Raw genomic sequence first — 17106 nt, forward strand, 5'->3', positions numbered from 1 at the left:
TGTCATCCCACTAACTGCTTTAGTTAATTCAGACGACTTAGTTTCCCTTGCCACCTTTTGTGCGCACATCCTGAGATTGAGCACTAAATTTAAAAAGACCTTTTCAGGTAAAGTCTGTCCTTTGTTCAAGAAGTATAAGCATCTCCTTGAAAGAAGTTGCACAAGAAAATCAGACTTACTTCAAGAAATTCAGACCCTGAAGAGTTTAAGGCAAACTAGGAAATAGTAAATAATGTTATTCATAATTACATGTCATTTACATAAAGGTGATTGGCTAGATTAGTGATTACTGGCAGTTTTAGTGGGTTAAATGGTGATTCAAGTAACTCACTGCATTGGAATTACCAGGAGGGAGAGTTTTACAAATGGCCAGTCCTCCTCTGTACTCCAAGATACTGCATTCGGTGAGATGGGTGTGTGTGTGGGTGGGCGGAGGGAGGAGTTATTACTGTTATTTTCTTAAAGCACCCGATGATTCTCATGCCAAACAGGTTTGAAAACTATTGGGCTAGATCATTAAATGCTCTCAAATATAGATGCTATTTCTGAAGAATGCGCCATTTCATACATTTACTGTTTCTGGGTCTTATTTTCTCCCTTGAGGGAGCCAAAGGAAGACACAGCATTTTAATAAACACCATTCCATCAACAACATTTGAACTATCACTTGCTCTTATAACTTCAGAAGCTGATCAAGGTAATTCTAGAAAGAATGATAGTCTATGTAACACCTTTACAAATGATTGGAAATCTTGCTTTCTGACTTTGTGGATCACAACCATTGGTATAATCTATAATTTGGAATTTGGAAGTTCCAAAATTAGAAACCTGAGATTCCAAAATTGAAATGTGAGATTAAATGAATCAATCACAATGCATTGCTGTTATCATTACTATCATATCCAGAAAGTGGCCAGATGTATAGTTGTCTTCAACACAATTGCTATGTGATTACCGCATTCCTAAAATGTTTAATAAGATTCACAAGACTTGTTGATTCTTACTCACTGATTTTCAAAGGTTTAAATATTTATGATTTTCGTAAACTTTAGTGAAGCTTGCCATTACCTCCTTTGCAATACCAACACCCTCCTGCAAATGGTCCCAAAATAACAGGGCAAGAAATCTTTAGGATGATTGTGTGTTTTTTTTTTTAATTGTACAATTCATTTATACAAAGAAATCATTTGATCTATTTACAATCTTTTCCAATTTTCATTTCCACTGGCCAAATATATTTTACATAATAGTCAACATTTTACTTGAACTGATCACCGTTATGAACCTGTTATGGCATAGGGTATTTCACTGCTATTTTAATAGAAAGTATATCACCCATGAAACATTTTGGAGCAAAAAATTCACCAGCCTTTTTCCATCTTATGAATACATCCACCAAAATTGATCTAATTTTGTAAAGTTTTCAAAAAACATTTGTTTCTTTTCAAACTCATTATCTGCAGGTATTACAAACCAAGGCAAATAAAGTTCACTTCCCCTCAAGCCTTCTACAACTTACTACACACCCTCAAGTTTAGCTTTTACTATCTTTCACATTCTGGCACAACCAGACATTCTACTTTAAGACACAACTACTCTCTTTTTCCCTCTTAAAAAAACTTATTACCAGTCATTTTGCCTTCCCTCTTGCTTTTCCGGCCATGCTAAAACTTTCAACTTGGTTCTTACGGTGGTTTTTGTTCAGTAGTCTAGAACATACTAAGACATTTCATGTGTGTTCACCACCCCAAAATGCTACTTTTTAACAACTGCAATTTTCTTAATTGGCTCAAAAACAGTATGGCTTGGTTTCACTTGGTAAAGTTAATATGATTTAAAAATATATATATGTATATACACACACACATACACACACATTTTAAATCAAGGAAGAATACTTTTAAAGACGTGCCAATTTGAAAAGGCATCAAAGTAAAAAAATAAAAGCAAATACTAAAAGCTACTTTACAAAAAAAAAATTAAATAATTGGCAGGTTAAATAAATGAAAAATGAGGAATGTGCAGTGAAAAACTAATATAAAGCATTCCAGTTGATAAAATGGAAAACCTATAAAGTTTTATGGTTTGTTTTCCAAGGAAGATATGTTTCAGTGTAAATTTTGAAATAATACAAATATATATTCCATTTAGATTTTATGTACCAGTGTTCCAACTTAAATTCTGCATGCAAAGAAACACTGGTAAAATTCCAGTATTTCCAAAATTCTAATTTTGGGCAGATGTTGTAAATATCACAATTGGTTGGTATCGGAAAGTCATGATGAATCCAGAATTAGGAGAAAATCCATTTCATATATATTTCATTTGATTAAAGATACCAGGCTTGCATGAACTAAATAAACCAAGAAAATTATACCTTAAAAAAAAAAAAAAAAGCTGCAATTTAACAGTAATTTGTATACCTTTAGCTGCCATTAAAAAACAAACAAAAAACAATCAAAAACATAGAAAATATTAAAACTGGTATAAACCCTACAACGTTCCCATGCTTGCCTTACAAGGAAAAAAAAAACAACTGTACACATTTATAAATAAACAGTCTCTCCATCAGTTAATACACAGTTTTCTTTATACCAAAGTCTCTTTCCGTTTGCCACTTAACTGGGCTTTGTCCCTTGCTTTTCGGAACCCAGACTGTGTTCGGTGTACTTTTACACTCTTGGTGTCTTCTGCTGTTTGCACACTAGAACCATATTCTGAAGCATTTTCATCTACTTCTACTTGAACAACACTAGAAACTGTTGAAACCCTTCTCTGGGCTTTGACATTTGACGCAGACAGGTTGTTCTCTTCACACTCTTCACTGAGCTCTGGCAAATCCTTAAGCTCTGTTGGACTGGTGGCCTGCTGGAAAGGGGCGATAGCGGTTCGAATACAATTGAACCACTGCTGCTTATGGAACACATCATTGGCTTGAAGCGTGTGAGACTGGCCTGGAGAGGGGTCTTGGAAGCGAACTCTAAAGATATTTTTAGCTGGAAACATAAAAAAAATTGAGAAAAAAAGTTTATTCTAGATGAAGTGTTATACAATCTCAGTATGGTTCTTGGTATTTATATAACATGAATGTCTACTAGGTAGACACATTAAATTGAGCCTACACATGACTTATCAGATGCAGCTGCTGGTGTGAGAGGAGTGAAGTACCTGACAGCTCAATGAGTATAACAAGCACAAGGGCAATGAAGCCCATTCTGTGATTAATTACTTGTGTAGCAATAGAGTTCTTTTTTTTCCATGTCAAATACTATTTTTCTCTACTTTTTTTTTAAGGCACAGAATTCTTAAAGGTTAAAATTAAATTCATTTTGGGTCTAAGCTTAAGTTTATTTAAACTACTTCAAGCTTTTATCTTTACCTTTATCTGAATTGCTAAAAGCTCCTCGAAAGGATCCTCCCATTCTCACATCTCCATCCTGCAGGTCTTCTAGAACCAGCTCCTGGACCGGGATTGGTTGCCGGTAAACCTGGTAAGAGTGACGCTCATTTCGTGTAACAGGTCGAGTCAAAACCAAGATGTCTTGAAACAGGAAAATATAAAGTTTCTGGAAAAATGAGAAACAAAATTTTTTAATATAGAGCTTTGTGATTTCAAGTGATTGAGATATACTGTTAAAATAACTTGACATTATTAATTTCAAAAAATTTATTTACTAATATCTCTTATAAATAACCTCATAAAGATGGTGATTTCAAGGCTATGCATGTTCTCCTTGGAGAGTTTTTCTAATCTCAGACTCTATAAACTTTTTTTCTTTAAACTGATGTGTAACACTAAACACCAGTTAAATAAACAAACACTACACACCACAAAGACTTGACTATCAGTAGTAACATGACTTGAAACACCAGTATTGTATGCTAGTTTTCTAACAAAGTAGGGATTAAAAAATGCAAACTGGTAAAAACGTTAATGGGTCTATTTTGTCCCACACAAATTTAAGCCTTTATAGAACAATTAGACCTCATGATGGAAATCAGAGATGTCACATTTCAACTTTTCCCAAATAAGCTCAAGCCATATAAATCAGGCTTTTGAAAAGCTCATAATGAACAAAAATACCATTCCATAATTCTAGCAGGTACTCTTGTAATTATTTCAAAATCTGTTTGCTTTCACTCAATCTGCTTTAGAAGTTTGTTTAGCAGTGCTAAAAACTACTTCCATTGCTAGGAAGGTAAATTCTTCAAAAATAAAATGTTGAAGGGTGTTCTTTTTTATTTGGCATTATGCAACCAATAGTTTATTTAGAAAGGGATCCCTAGTCAAACAAGTTGACTTATACTTCAAAGCTAAAAAATAAAGTATTACTGACTCTTCACTGAGACATATAAGTCATTTATTCTATAACTATAGAAACTGAATGTTTGCTTTATCAAATCTGGTAACAAAGAAATTGTAAACTTTTTTACTATGTGATTAATTTATTTTACAAACCTGCTTCAGAATTTATGTGGAAGAACTTAAACAGCATGGGAGAAAAAAATAATAGCTTACTTCACAATAGTATTCGATATACTTACATGTCCATTTTTATTCTTTAGTTCCCCATGGCAAAGCAACACTTTACTGGCTTCAATTCTAGGATCCCTCTGCTTTTCATCCAGATACTCCAGTTTGTCAATGTAATACTGGCATTCTGACTCACCTTTCTTCAAGTTGATATCAGAGAGAACTCCTTGTATTATCAATACCTAAAAAATGTTAAAAAATCGATGGAGCAACTTCAGTATGTTAACATTTACTTCTTGCCAACAGGGGCAAAAACTTCACATTAAAATTACAAAATTTTAAAGCTTGAAGGAACTCTAGAAATCAGTTGTCTGTCCCTTTTCAGATGAAAAAACAACCCCAACAAAATTGCATGATTTGCCCAAGGTAACACAGGTAGCCAGTGGAAAGAGACCAGATTAAGACCCAATCTCTTGATTAAAATAAAAATAAAAAATGTGTTAATTATAACACAAGTACATTGATTAGTGCACACTGCACTAATGTAGTGGGTACTTAGAACAACCACCAAAAACCTTTACCATGCTGATTCAATGTACATAAGGTTTCAGAACAACATTTTATACCTTTCTAAGATAATCTAATACATAAATTTGAAAAAACATGAGAATCATTCATTGGACTCCTTACCGCTTCCTCTAGAAGCTGAACGTCAGGGTGGTCTTTTGGAGTGTGTCTAAGAACTTCTTTTATCAGTAAAGGGTATTTGACTAGGCGGCTTCGAGGAATATCTAAGAAGCTCCAAAGATCTAGTTTTCTACTGAAAGGAGATTCAAGACACCGCTGGAGGAAGTCTTGGACTCTTGGATCTTGTTTCTTTTGATCAAGAAGAGCTTTGGCTGCAAGCTGGTTACTACAGTAGACTTTGTAAGCATTCAGGCCTGGCAACTGAAGAGTAATAAAAAGAAACACATTAGGATAAGTTCCTGTTATGATTTGGTCCATTAATAAGCCTGTGAACCTGAAGCACAAAACTCACAGCTAGTCTTGCAAGTTTTAAAGGAAGCTCTGAAAAATCTTCATGCATGTGATAATGTTAAGTAGGAGAATATTCTGGGCCAGCAAAAGAACATCCTTTTCCAATTTACTGATTTGGCTAAACCCAGCTAAAGACTTATGACTTCTACTTCCCCCACGCAGTTCAGTTAGATGCTAATCTTCTGAATTCCCAGGACACCCGAGTGTTCCTTTATCCCATTCATCATTAACCTTGAGACTGTTTGTTTATTTACCTGACCTTCTCTCACTAAATTATAAATACTAAGAGCAGAGTCTGTCTTTCAACACTGAATCCCTAGCTCTTAGAACAGAGCGTAGCAAATGTCAACTGAAAGAATGAAATAGATAGTTAATGCCATATAATGTGGGAATTTTGCTGGGGGAGAAATATATTTATAAAACGAAACTGTACCACTCACAAACTAAGTTTTTTTTTTTTAAAGAGACTATAACTCTTTTTTTTTTTTATAACTCTTAGAGCTGTGTTTAGTTTTAATGTCTTGTGTGTTTATAGAATCCAGTTAACGGATCAAATTGCTCTGATACTCATCACAAATTCCAAGTATGACGTATTTTGCAAAAAACTACCTGGAGTAAACAATTCTCTACGTACCCAGTTCACAAGAATGTGACCAATCTGTTCCACTGTTCCATCAGGCTTGGTTGCCTCTCCTATTCTTGCCAATAAGTCTGAAGTGTAAAAAAGCAGAAATACCAAATAATGGGTTTATTTAAAAAGTAGTTCAGCATTAAATTAGAAGTTTAGATTTAAAATTACTTATGTTACCACTACTAGATACTAATGAAAATTAAATAGCATATCTAACCTTCATGCAGAGGTATATAAGCATCCAAATCACCAAATATATGCGTGAGTTCCTCTTCTGACATAATAGATAACTTTAACATGGGGTCATGGTAGGCCTATTAGGGAGGGAAAAATGTGTCATACAAAAAGATCAAGCAAATAAAACATGATGACAGATCCATACTTTGATGCAAACATGACTAACTATGTAAGAGCTAGCATGGAATCTGTTCGTCACCATAAAAGAATTAAAGTATATGTTAATCCCCAAACAGACTCTTACTAACACTCATACAGAAGAAATCTAAACTTCATCTGAAAAAAAAAAAAGATTCACCAGTATTTTCTAAACACACACACACACACCCTTCAGCATTTGTGAAATGTAATAATAAAAAAAAAAAAAACCCACAGCATATGATAAGCCACCCAGAGGTGCCGCAGAGACGGCCCTGGCGGTCTGCTTCTTGAAAGCCCTATGGAACAGTGCTACTCTGCACACACGGTGTCGCCATGAGTCCCAGTCGACTCAGCGGCAACTAACAACACAGCATATGATAAGCCAAAGTTATTCACTGACCTTTCTTGCAAGCTTGAGATCCTCAATTAAATCCTGTTCACCTCGGGACATTTCATATATTGCCTAAAAAAAAAAAAAAAAAACCTAGCAAACATTGTAAGTCATTCCTTCCTTTGAGAAAGGAAAATTATATACAACTGGTATTTACATTATTTAACTGATGTTTTGAACACTGCATTTTTTAAGTGACTCAGTCTGAAAACTATAATTCCGTATGGATCTCAAATAAGAGGTTGCCAGATGGTTTAGGATTTTACCACAATTAGATTGTTTATTCTGTGACCACCAATCACAACGTGTTGCTCAGCATGTGTTATGCTCAAATATAAAAATGCAAGCTAATTTTACCACAGGTTTTCGTTTGCTGCTCTTCTAGCAAAACATGTGTTTATAAAGCAGAAACTTTTTTTTAGTGTAAACCAATAAACACGGTCTTGACATTGAATGCCAGCATACCTCCTGACGTTTGATTTCTTTGGTAGTTAAAGACTCCTTCATACTGACGTCTAACATTTCTGACCACAGAACACTATTTCTTCTTTTGGCAGGTGTTGGGACTGTTGATCTGCTATATGACTTATGAGCAGAAGCCGGGGATCTGTTGTCACCACGAAGAGCAAATGACTTTAAAAAAAAAAGAGGAAAACAAATGAGAAAATAAGATTCGGAGGATACAGTAATTTTTCATTTTTTTAGAGCAAAGAGAGTCAAATTAAAAACAAAGTTCTGAGACTTTATCTATGCATTAAAAAAAAATTATCCAAGTTCCAATCTATCGTTCTTAAATACTTACCAGCCAAAATTACCTTTGGGGAATAAAAATTATCCAAGCCTATCCTCTGATATAAAGTGCAAGTTATACAAACATTGTTCTGGTAATAATATACCTTACCAGCATATTCCATAAAGAAAACTTATGTTTAAAAATAATAGTGCAAATCTGTTTACATAGCTCAATGAAAAATACAATGTGTAGGCCTCTATAAAAAAACCCCTTCATCACATTACTCCCCAACCTTTTTTTTTTTTTTTTACCTGTATTGTTTGACCAAAGCGCCTGACTGCTCCATTTCTTACAGGAGAGATTAAATTTGCCAAGGATGTGACCCGAGCTAGAGGTCGGACTCTTTTATTGCTTGGCTCCTGTAAAAACAAAAATAGGTTATACTAAATGTGTGTTTAGGCTCAATGACTTCAAACAAGTTTGGACAAAGTTAAGCCCTGTGACAAACAATATCTGCACATTATAAAATACAGAAACACAGAACTCTGAAAATGAATGTTGTTCTTCATTGTTAAAATAGTAAGAACACTACTGAGTAGCAATGATTTATTATAAAATAAATGGTAGAACATCAGTCAAATGTTTGACTATCACTGTGAGAGTATAACAAATATTATCATTAGCCGGGAGAAAGGCTAAAATTAAAACAAAGAAATTTGATTCTGAAATCCTATAAAACGTTTTAGTTTAATATAGAAAATTAACTTAAAACACTTTTATTATTAAAAATTTCAAACACACAAAAGTAAAGAGTAGCATAATGAATCCCACATACTTATCATTCAGCGTCAACAGTTTTTGGCATAACAATTTGTTTCATCTCTGCCTCTACTGGAATATTTTAGAGCAAACCCCAGACACTGTATCATTTCATTCTCAAATACTTCAGTTTGAGAATGGGTTAAAATAAAGATGTCTCACATTCGAATGGGCCGATTTGCAGGCAGTGAGACCCCTGTCATGGGAGGTGTTCAAGCAAAGGCAGAATACAGTGGTTAAGAGAACACTCAGTTTCTGGAATCAGACTGCCTGGACTCAAATCTTGGTTGTAGCACTTGCTAGGCAGTACCCTGGGCCTCAGTTTTCTCATCTGTAAAATGGAGGGTTAATAATCAAACTTCCCTTGTGAAGTTGTTGTGAAGATTAAATGAGATATGTTTAAAGGGCTCAGAACAGTGCTTGGCACACAGTTAGCTATTACTACATTCTTTCTTAGGGATATTTCTAGTACTTAAACACTGGAATTCATAATTTGATCCTCTCTCATGTATTTATTAACTTTAAAGGAAAAAGATACACAAATTCTGAAGAAAGTTATTATTCTACATGTATTGCTTTAAAAATAATAGTATAGCAAATATCACTTATTCAAGGACCTCAAAACTTACAAATGCCAGATCATAAAACAGATTTGTCCTTTATAATGTCTACAGAGTATTATCTGTTTGTATTTGGTGCCTTTGATAATCATGGCATAAAAAAACCCATTGCAGTCTAGTCGATTTTGACTCGTAGCAACCCTTTAGGACAGAGCAGAACTGCCCCATTCGGTTTCCAAGGTGTGCCTGGTAAATTCCAACTACTGACCTTTTGGTTAACAGCTATAGCTCTTAATCACTATGCCACCAGGGTTTCCAATGGTGGCATACATGATGAAATAATTCTGATGAGAATTCAGAAGGGTATATATTTTAAAATTATATAAAAATCACCATTTAAAAATAATAGAAGAAAATTTTTTTCTAAAAATTCTTTGATATGGTCAAAGTCATAAAAAGTTGACTTTTTAAAGGAAATAAAAGATAATCAAATGTTTAATACTAGACATTAAATGATTGATGAGAAAACTGAGTGCAAATGATTTCCCTGGAATAATTTAAGAATAAACTGGCAGAAAGAGTTAAAAGTCTTTGGAAAGAAAGAAATTTAAAAAATGATTCAAATAGCCAAAGTAGCAAAGCTTAGATTTATTAAAGCTCTTAAATATATACGTATATATTAGAAAGGATTATGAACCACTAAAGTAAGGAGACTTGCTAGATAATCAAAATGAACTCAGAACTCCGAATACCTTAACAGGCAGCATTTTAGACATCCCTCCCCGACAAAAAAGACAATTAACACCGAAGTAAAACCCTGAATATAAAGCCACTAATGGCGGCGCTCCTTGGAAACTCTATCGGGCAGTTCTATTCTGTCCTATAGGGTTGCTATGAGTCGGAATCAACTCGACGGCAATGGGTTTTCAATGTGCAAAAGGAAACCCTGGTGGCCTAGTGGTTAAGTGCTATGGCTGCTAACCAAAAGGTCAGCCACCAGGTGCTCCTTGGAAACCCTATGGGGCAGTTCTACTCTGTCCTATAGGGTCCCCATGAGTCGGAATGGAGTTGACGGCAACAGGTTTGGTTTTCGAGTTTTTAATGTGCAAATATTAAATGAATTGAAAAAGAAACCTTCAAAATATGTAGTAATCTGACACACATGGTGACCAAGGACATGTGTGAATGCCTTTACAATATACATCTGTACAAGACTGAAGTGACACATGCATGTGCAGGAGGGCTAACATAAGGCATTCCTTTCTATTTAGTAAAGACAGTACAAACAGTCTTGTTTGAGTGGAGATATAATTACCTCACAAGGTAAGATATGCCAACATTAACTACAAACAAAGCAGTTGTCAGAAAGTTCTGTTCCTCTTTTTGGAAACAAAGGTTTAAAGCATAACATATTTGACTTCTCAGTAAGTCACAAAATATTTAATTTCAGTTTAAAAGTCTTTGGAGTGATGCCTCTCCCAGTGAATTTGATAGGAAAAATTAGTTCAGCTGGGAGGAAAGGGTTTTTTTTTTTTTTTTAAATCTATTATATAAAATCAAATTAATGATAAAAAATTCTTATCTTTATTGGATCAGTTACTGTATAATTACTGATTTCTTGGTAACTCAAAATTATGTGATACTTAAAATGAAATCTACAGAATTTGGGTTGAGATAATAAATATAAATATATCCAAAGCAAGTTTCTGAAACTAATATGGATTTTGTTTATGTTGTTTCTTTAGGGTGGCAGGATATTATGCTAAGCAGTATTTGGTGGTTAAATATTTCCACAGTCCTTTAAAAACCCACCCATATCTCATTTCTCCAGAAAGGATATGTTACTCTTAAAAGTTCATCTAATTCAAAATGTCTTGCTTGGTAAGAAAGTGTGGTATTAAATCAGGAAATACCAGTGGGGGAAGGGGAAGACTTTCCACTTTTCCAACTTGCTTTTGGTGATCCAATAGCAACTTTCCTGCTTTACTAAAATGGCACATGTGGAGATTTTTTGGCAGAAACAATACAAACTGTTAGTGTTAATATTTCAAAAGCATAAACACTTTTAATGAATAACTTGAAAAGTGTGATGGAAATGTAAAGGCATAGTACTGGATATGGATTACAGCACAGTATACTACTAAATTTCAGGATATGTATACTACCTGAAAAAAAAATTATACAGAAAATTTTTGTGGAAAAGTGATACAGATTAGGCAATCACGGGTTGCCTATAAGGTTGGGATAAAAATTCCCAATCTTTTGAAATACAGGGTAGGATTTGGTTCATGTGAACTAAAACCAAAAATAGTTTTTCTTCAGAAATCCAGCTGAACTATTTTAACTATCTTGTTTTAGTTACTAAGAACTTAAATATTTGCATTGTCACAAAACACATTTCTAAGAGACTGTTTTTAGAGAACTGCACACACACACACACACACACACACACACAATGCAGGTACAATAGTTAGAGGTTATAAAAGAGCAGGGGTATATCCGTCCTACCACCACCAAAAGTAAAGATTATATAATGTTTCTATTGTTTTTATTTTGGAGCACTGGAAACAGTGCTATGGATATTCAAACTATACCCTCTCCTTAAAGGACAATCTGAACGTTTTTGAAAATAAAGAATACCAGCATACTCAAGAAACTTTCTACTGTAGGTAACCTTTCACCAGGGCTAAAGTTTACTTGGAAGGGAAGCATAAACCCAACACCCTTAACAAATTCATGTTGATTATTTAGGTTAACTTTTAATCAGACTATCTAGTTTAGCTAGGCAATCACACACATTATTATAAGAAATCCTGCCTTCAGACCGGGTAACTAATTAATTACACAATCCAATTGTTGTTCAGATTTTATACCTTAAAATATTTTTTGAACATCTATATACGGTAAATTGTTAGGATCAATGTAAAATCTTTTATTGGAATGTACCCTTCATGTCAATGCAACAACACAAAAAAATTCTGCCATGACTTCAGCATCTTGTAAAAAGGTTTTTCTTCTAATAATGATGTCACTTAAGAGGGCTTATTTTAGGAGGTTTTTCTATAGTCAATTAAATCAAGACATTTAAAAAAGACAGTACGTGTCTAAGTTTATTTGTTTTGGATTACAAAATGAATAATTTTCCTTAGTACCTGGCAAGAAGTTTAAAATAAGAAGAATGAAAATAAAGGCTATTTTTAAAAAAATAAAAATGAGTTATGATAGGATTTCTTCCCTTTCTACTTAGTAAGAAGGGTAATAGGAATATTCAAGTAAGTCATTTCTTTAAGGCTATGTTACCAGTTCTAAAAACCTGACAACATTTCTGGTGTTTTTAATCTTTTGAATACAGCTGTGCCAGAAACATGGCCCATGTCTAATACCAAACAAAAAAGACTGCCTCTTGATGGGCCAAAAGATGATTATCAGGTTCAGTATTTACACTGATGACCACGTACTTGATTTGCTTAATATAGACACATCAAGAAAACCAAAACCTAAGTAAGCAAAAAACAAAACAATAACCAAAGCCAAACCACGCCAAGTAAAAGCGTACCTCCTAAACATGGCAGCTACTTTAGCTACCAAAAAGTATATGTTGTACATATATGATAAACAGTTTTATTCAGGTATGACTAACATACAACAAACTGCACATATTTAAAGTATGATTAGGTAAGTTTTGAGTAGGTATATACCAAACCACCACTACAATCAAGATAGATACATAGATGACTGAATACAGAAACACTGTTTCTAACATAAGTGATGATATATACCACATAATATACATTGCAGTATATAAATTAATACAATACCGTATAGTATTAAATTAACTGTAAAGATTACCTAAAATTGTATAAAAAGCATTTGATTTACTTTGATAAATGTTCATCAAGATTTTTAAGAACTATAATGACTTCAAAGTATTTAAATAATGATCATGTGCTTAAATGTTTTAACGTATCTTTCTTTCTGAAGAAAACAAAAGCAGCACACAATGAACTTAATAGATGTGGAAAGAAAAAGCAAAAACCCACACCAGGTCAGATAGCACTTTAGTTGCAATTTATCCACTAGCATGAACTTACAAGGAAGGGATTCTTATTTTTCTTCTTACCCCATAAAGCAGTTCCTAAGGCTAAGCAAATACGATAAAAAAATATATATATATATATACTTTAAAAAATATATATATATAGAACATCAGAAAAGTGACCAATTTAACCAAACTGAGCAGCTTATATACTTAAAATCTTTTTCCTTTCGCATAGAAGTTTCTGTACACTCAAGCTATACCATGTAATAAACCTATACCACAATTCCTAAGCACACTTCTCAAACTTGGATATAATCAAAGTCATACATATTAACACTCAGTAACCATACTTAAATTGTTAGATCAAAAGTTTAAAATTATACTGTTAATAAATTGTTAAAAATCTTAAAAGTTTCATGGAGTTAGAAAACATTCCTTTTGCCTAATTTTTATTTTAAAGTCTTACCTCTTGTTCTCTGAAGGACTGATTATTAACATCTAGGACTCGAATAGTTCTTTTAATAGGTAGGAGACCTCCAATCTCATCATGCGCCACCATGCTTTACCGAGTATTCCTTAAAATCTTTACAAGTGATCCACATCCGCGTCAGCTCTGCTGACTCGGATCACTACTGAGTCACACAGGCTTTTCTTTTGAGTCCTCACCCACCCTTGGCAGCCATTTGCCCATGTCTCTTCCTTGTGGTGGAACTAACAGCTTCTGAGAGCTGGGGTAAAAGCACACAGACCTCAAGGCTCTGTAGGCGGGGCCAAAACAGCGAACTAGCCTTAGTGGGCGTGCACCTAGGGGGTCACGTGACGCGAGTTAACTGACAGCTGTGGCACACCTAGGCTTCTCCGTTTTCGCTGTGGAAGAGAAAGCTCTTTATCGATAGGTTTGGAATTTCTATAGTAAGAAAATAAGAGGAGAAGGGAAAAGGAAGTTGGGTTAATGTAAGGCAGAAGCTTTTCTTCCTGATTTAGAAAGCATTCCCAATGGAGAACTAATTGCTTGTTTAGGTTATCTCATCTAGTTTTAGTCACAGGCAGGGATACTTTTCCCATAAAAACCCTTTCACCTAGGAAGAAATTTATTATGCACAATTGACAACTTCAAGCAAGAAAGTAGGAATTCAGAGTTAAATAACTGTATAGGCTAAAGAAAAACCTAATTACCCAGGCAACTTGCTTTTATTTTACATAAGTTGCAAACATATTCACAACTGTAAAATTGCCTGCCCTTAGAAAATGGTTCCCACTATTTTTTCGTAAGACCAGCAGGGTAAATAAAGTTTACTCTATTCTTGAAGTAAATCTCCCATAGGGTTATGGGCAAAGCATAACTGGGTTACTTTGGAGGATAAAGTTCAGTATTTCTTAGACTTAATAGTAGGTATTTTTTCTGTATGTTTTTAAAATTTGATATCTGTATACTAGATGTTATAAAAATACATAAAAGGTGATTTGTTCTAAAAATATATAACAGAGGTCTTTATTCTGAACTAACCAATCTTGATAAATTCCTAATAGAAATCAAAAGACTTACTTAAACTATCTTGCATTTTACACAGGAAGAAATGAGCCTCACAGAGAAGTTACCTGCCCAAAGTCATATACTAGTGACAGTTTCCACATTTCTAGTCTGAATCCGTTTCTCTATGGAACAACATGATTTCTGTTGCTCTGGTAGGTCTGCTATGAAGCAGATTTTCTTCTTTAACACAAAGTACTGTATTCTATTTTGAAAGGTAAGATTTTAACTTAACTGTATATTACTATGAATGACCTGATGCCAGTGTTTCACAAAAAATGATTTTACTTCTATTCTTAGGATTGGAGAAATCTACGAAAAAGACACTGTTCTAGATACTGTGGTTGACATATATATATATATAAAAGGTTTTATATCTGATCCTAAGTGCTAATACCATTGTGGATAGGCCACATGAAGATATAACTAATACAAGACAGCTTTTCAGCAAGGGAAAAGCGCAAGGCTCCAAAGTAGATTGAGTGAGTAAACTCAAACTGTGAGGTAATGGGCTGTGCTTAAAAAGGAGTAGGTCTTAGTGAGCAGGTGAGAGAGGTAACGAAAGTCATGCTGAAAGAAGAGACATATGACTAGTGTTTGAGGTGGTCTGAAAGATGATTGGCAGCAATGCAAAAATCATAATCAGGTATCAAGAACTTTACCTAAGGTAGGACATCAGGAAGGAAAAGGATACATGCAAGAGACAATATATGCAAGAAGTCAAAGAAGCTGAAGATTTTAAGATGGGAGGGGCAACTGTTTATGAAAATAATAAGAACAAGTTTTGAAAGAAAATTGTTTCATTTTAGATATACTTGAGTCTGAGGTGATGGAAGAACAGACAAATGAAAATACTCACCTAGATGTTAGAAATGTTGGACAGGGACTTGGAAGACAGGCAGATTTAGGCAGAAGAGAGGTAGAGTTAGGCTGAAGAGTCAGCCACATAGTAGTGAGAGTTGAAGCCTTGGGGATGAAGGAGATGCCTGGGAGAGAAAATCTGGACAAAAAGAGCAAGAGACCTAATTTTGGATGAATGGTCTCATGGACTGAATTGCATCCCCCTAAAATATATCAGCTTGGCTAGGCTATGATCCCCAGTATTGTGTGCTTGTCCTATTTTGTGATCTCATTATCATTCATTTTGTGATGTGTTGAAAATCCTAGTCTCTATGCCTATGGTTATGGTCCATTTGGGAATAAGCTGTCCATCATGTTAATGAGGCAGGATTGTTGTTGTTAGGTGCCGTTGAGTTGCTTCCGATTCATAGCAACCCTATGTACAACAGAACGAAACACTGTGCCATCCTCAAAATCATTGTTATACTTGAGCTCATTGTTGCAGCCACTGTGTCAATTGATCTCGATGAGGATCTTACTCTTTTTTGATGACCCTCTACTTCACCAAGCATGATGTCCTTCTCTAGGGACTGGTCCCTCCTGACAACATGTCCAAAGTATGTGAGATGAAGTCTCGCCATCTTGCTTCTAAGGAACATTCTGGCTGTACTTTCTCCAAGACAGATTTGTTCATTCTTCTGGCAGTCCATTCAGTATTCTTTGCAGTATTCAAAGGCATCAATTCTTCTTCGGTCATCCTTATTCACTGTCCAGCTTTCACATGCATATGAAGTAGCTGAAAAGACCATGGATTTGGGTTAGGCGCATGATAGACCTCAAAATAACACCTTTGCTTTTTGACACTTTAGAGAGGTCTTTTGGAGCAGATTTGCCTAATGGAACATGTCATTTGGTTTCCTGACTGCTGCTCCATGGGCGTTGATTGTGGAACCAAGAAAAATGAAATCCTTGACAAATTCAGTATTTTCCCTGTTTATCAGGATGTTGCTTATTGGTCTAGTTGTGAGGATTTTTGTTTTATGTTTAGGTGCAATTCATACTGAAGGCTGTAGTCTTTGATCTTCATCAGTAAGTGCTTCAAGTCCTCTTTGCTTTTAGCAAGAAGTTTGTGTCATCTGCATGTTGCAGGTTGTTAATGAGTTTTCCTCCAATTCTGATGTTGTGTTCTTCATATAGTCCAGCTTCACAGATTATATGTTCAGCACACAGATTGAATAAATTTGGTGAAAGGGTACAACCGTGACACACACCTTTCCTGATTTTAAACCACGGAGTATCCCCTTGTTCTGTTCAAACAACTGCCTCTTGGTCTATGTACAGGTTTCTGATGAGCACAATTAAATGTCTTGGAATTCCATTCTTTGCAGTGTTATCCATAACCTGTCATGATTCACACAGTCAAATGCCTTTGCGTAGTCAATAAAACACAGGTAAACATCTTTCTGGTATTCTCTGCTTTCAGCCAAGACCTATCTGACATCAGCAATGATATTCCTCGTTCCATGATTCCTCAATTATGTCACGTTAATGAGGATTAGGGTTGGATGCAACACCCTTACTCAGGTCATAGCCCTGATCCATGTAAGGGCAGTTTCCCTGGGGTGTGGCCTGCATCACCTTTTATGTTATAAGAGACAAAAGGAGAGAGAAG

General features: G+C 34.8%; 2 protein-coding genes across 2 annotated transcripts in view; both read right to left on the reverse strand.

Annotated features, from left to right (window-relative positions):
* Positions 1-1134: 1134 nt before the first annotated feature.
* Positions 1135-13796, reverse strand: NET1 (neuroepithelial cell transforming 1). Its single transcript, XM_049882068.1, has 10 exons — positions 13530-13796; positions 7957-8064; positions 7378-7545; positions 6922-6984; positions 6361-6457; positions 6147-6223; positions 5165-5422; positions 4546-4716; positions 3380-3566; positions 1135-2996 (listed from the first exon to the last, which is right to left on the reverse strand). The coding sequence occupies exons 1-10, from the start codon at positions 13620-13622 to the stop codon at positions 2590-2592; spliced, it is 1629 nt and encodes a 542-aa protein (XP_049738025.1). The 5' UTR covers positions 13623-13796; the 3' UTR covers positions 1135-2589.
* A 1723-nt stretch (positions 13797-15519) lies between these two features.
* LOC126076223 (neuroepithelial cell-transforming gene 1 protein-like) overlaps positions 15520-17106 on the reverse strand; it is a 56551-nt gene continuing 54964 nt past the window's right edge. The window contains exons 4-5 of the mRNA XM_049884804.1: positions 16210-16230; positions 15520-15594 (exon numbers count right to left, since the gene is read on the reverse strand). Of these exons, the coding sequence (XP_049740761.1) occupies positions 15520-15594; positions 16210-16230 (96 nt within the window). The remainder of the gene's footprint in view (positions 15595-16209; positions 16231-17106) is intronic.

The sequence above is a fragment of the Elephas maximus genome, chromosome 4 (genome assembly GCF_024166365.1).
Source record: "Elephas maximus indicus isolate mEleMax1 chromosome 4, mEleMax1 primary haplotype, whole genome shotgun sequence".
NCBI classification, from domain to species: Eukaryota; Metazoa; Chordata; class Mammalia; order Proboscidea; family Elephantidae; genus Elephas; species Elephas maximus.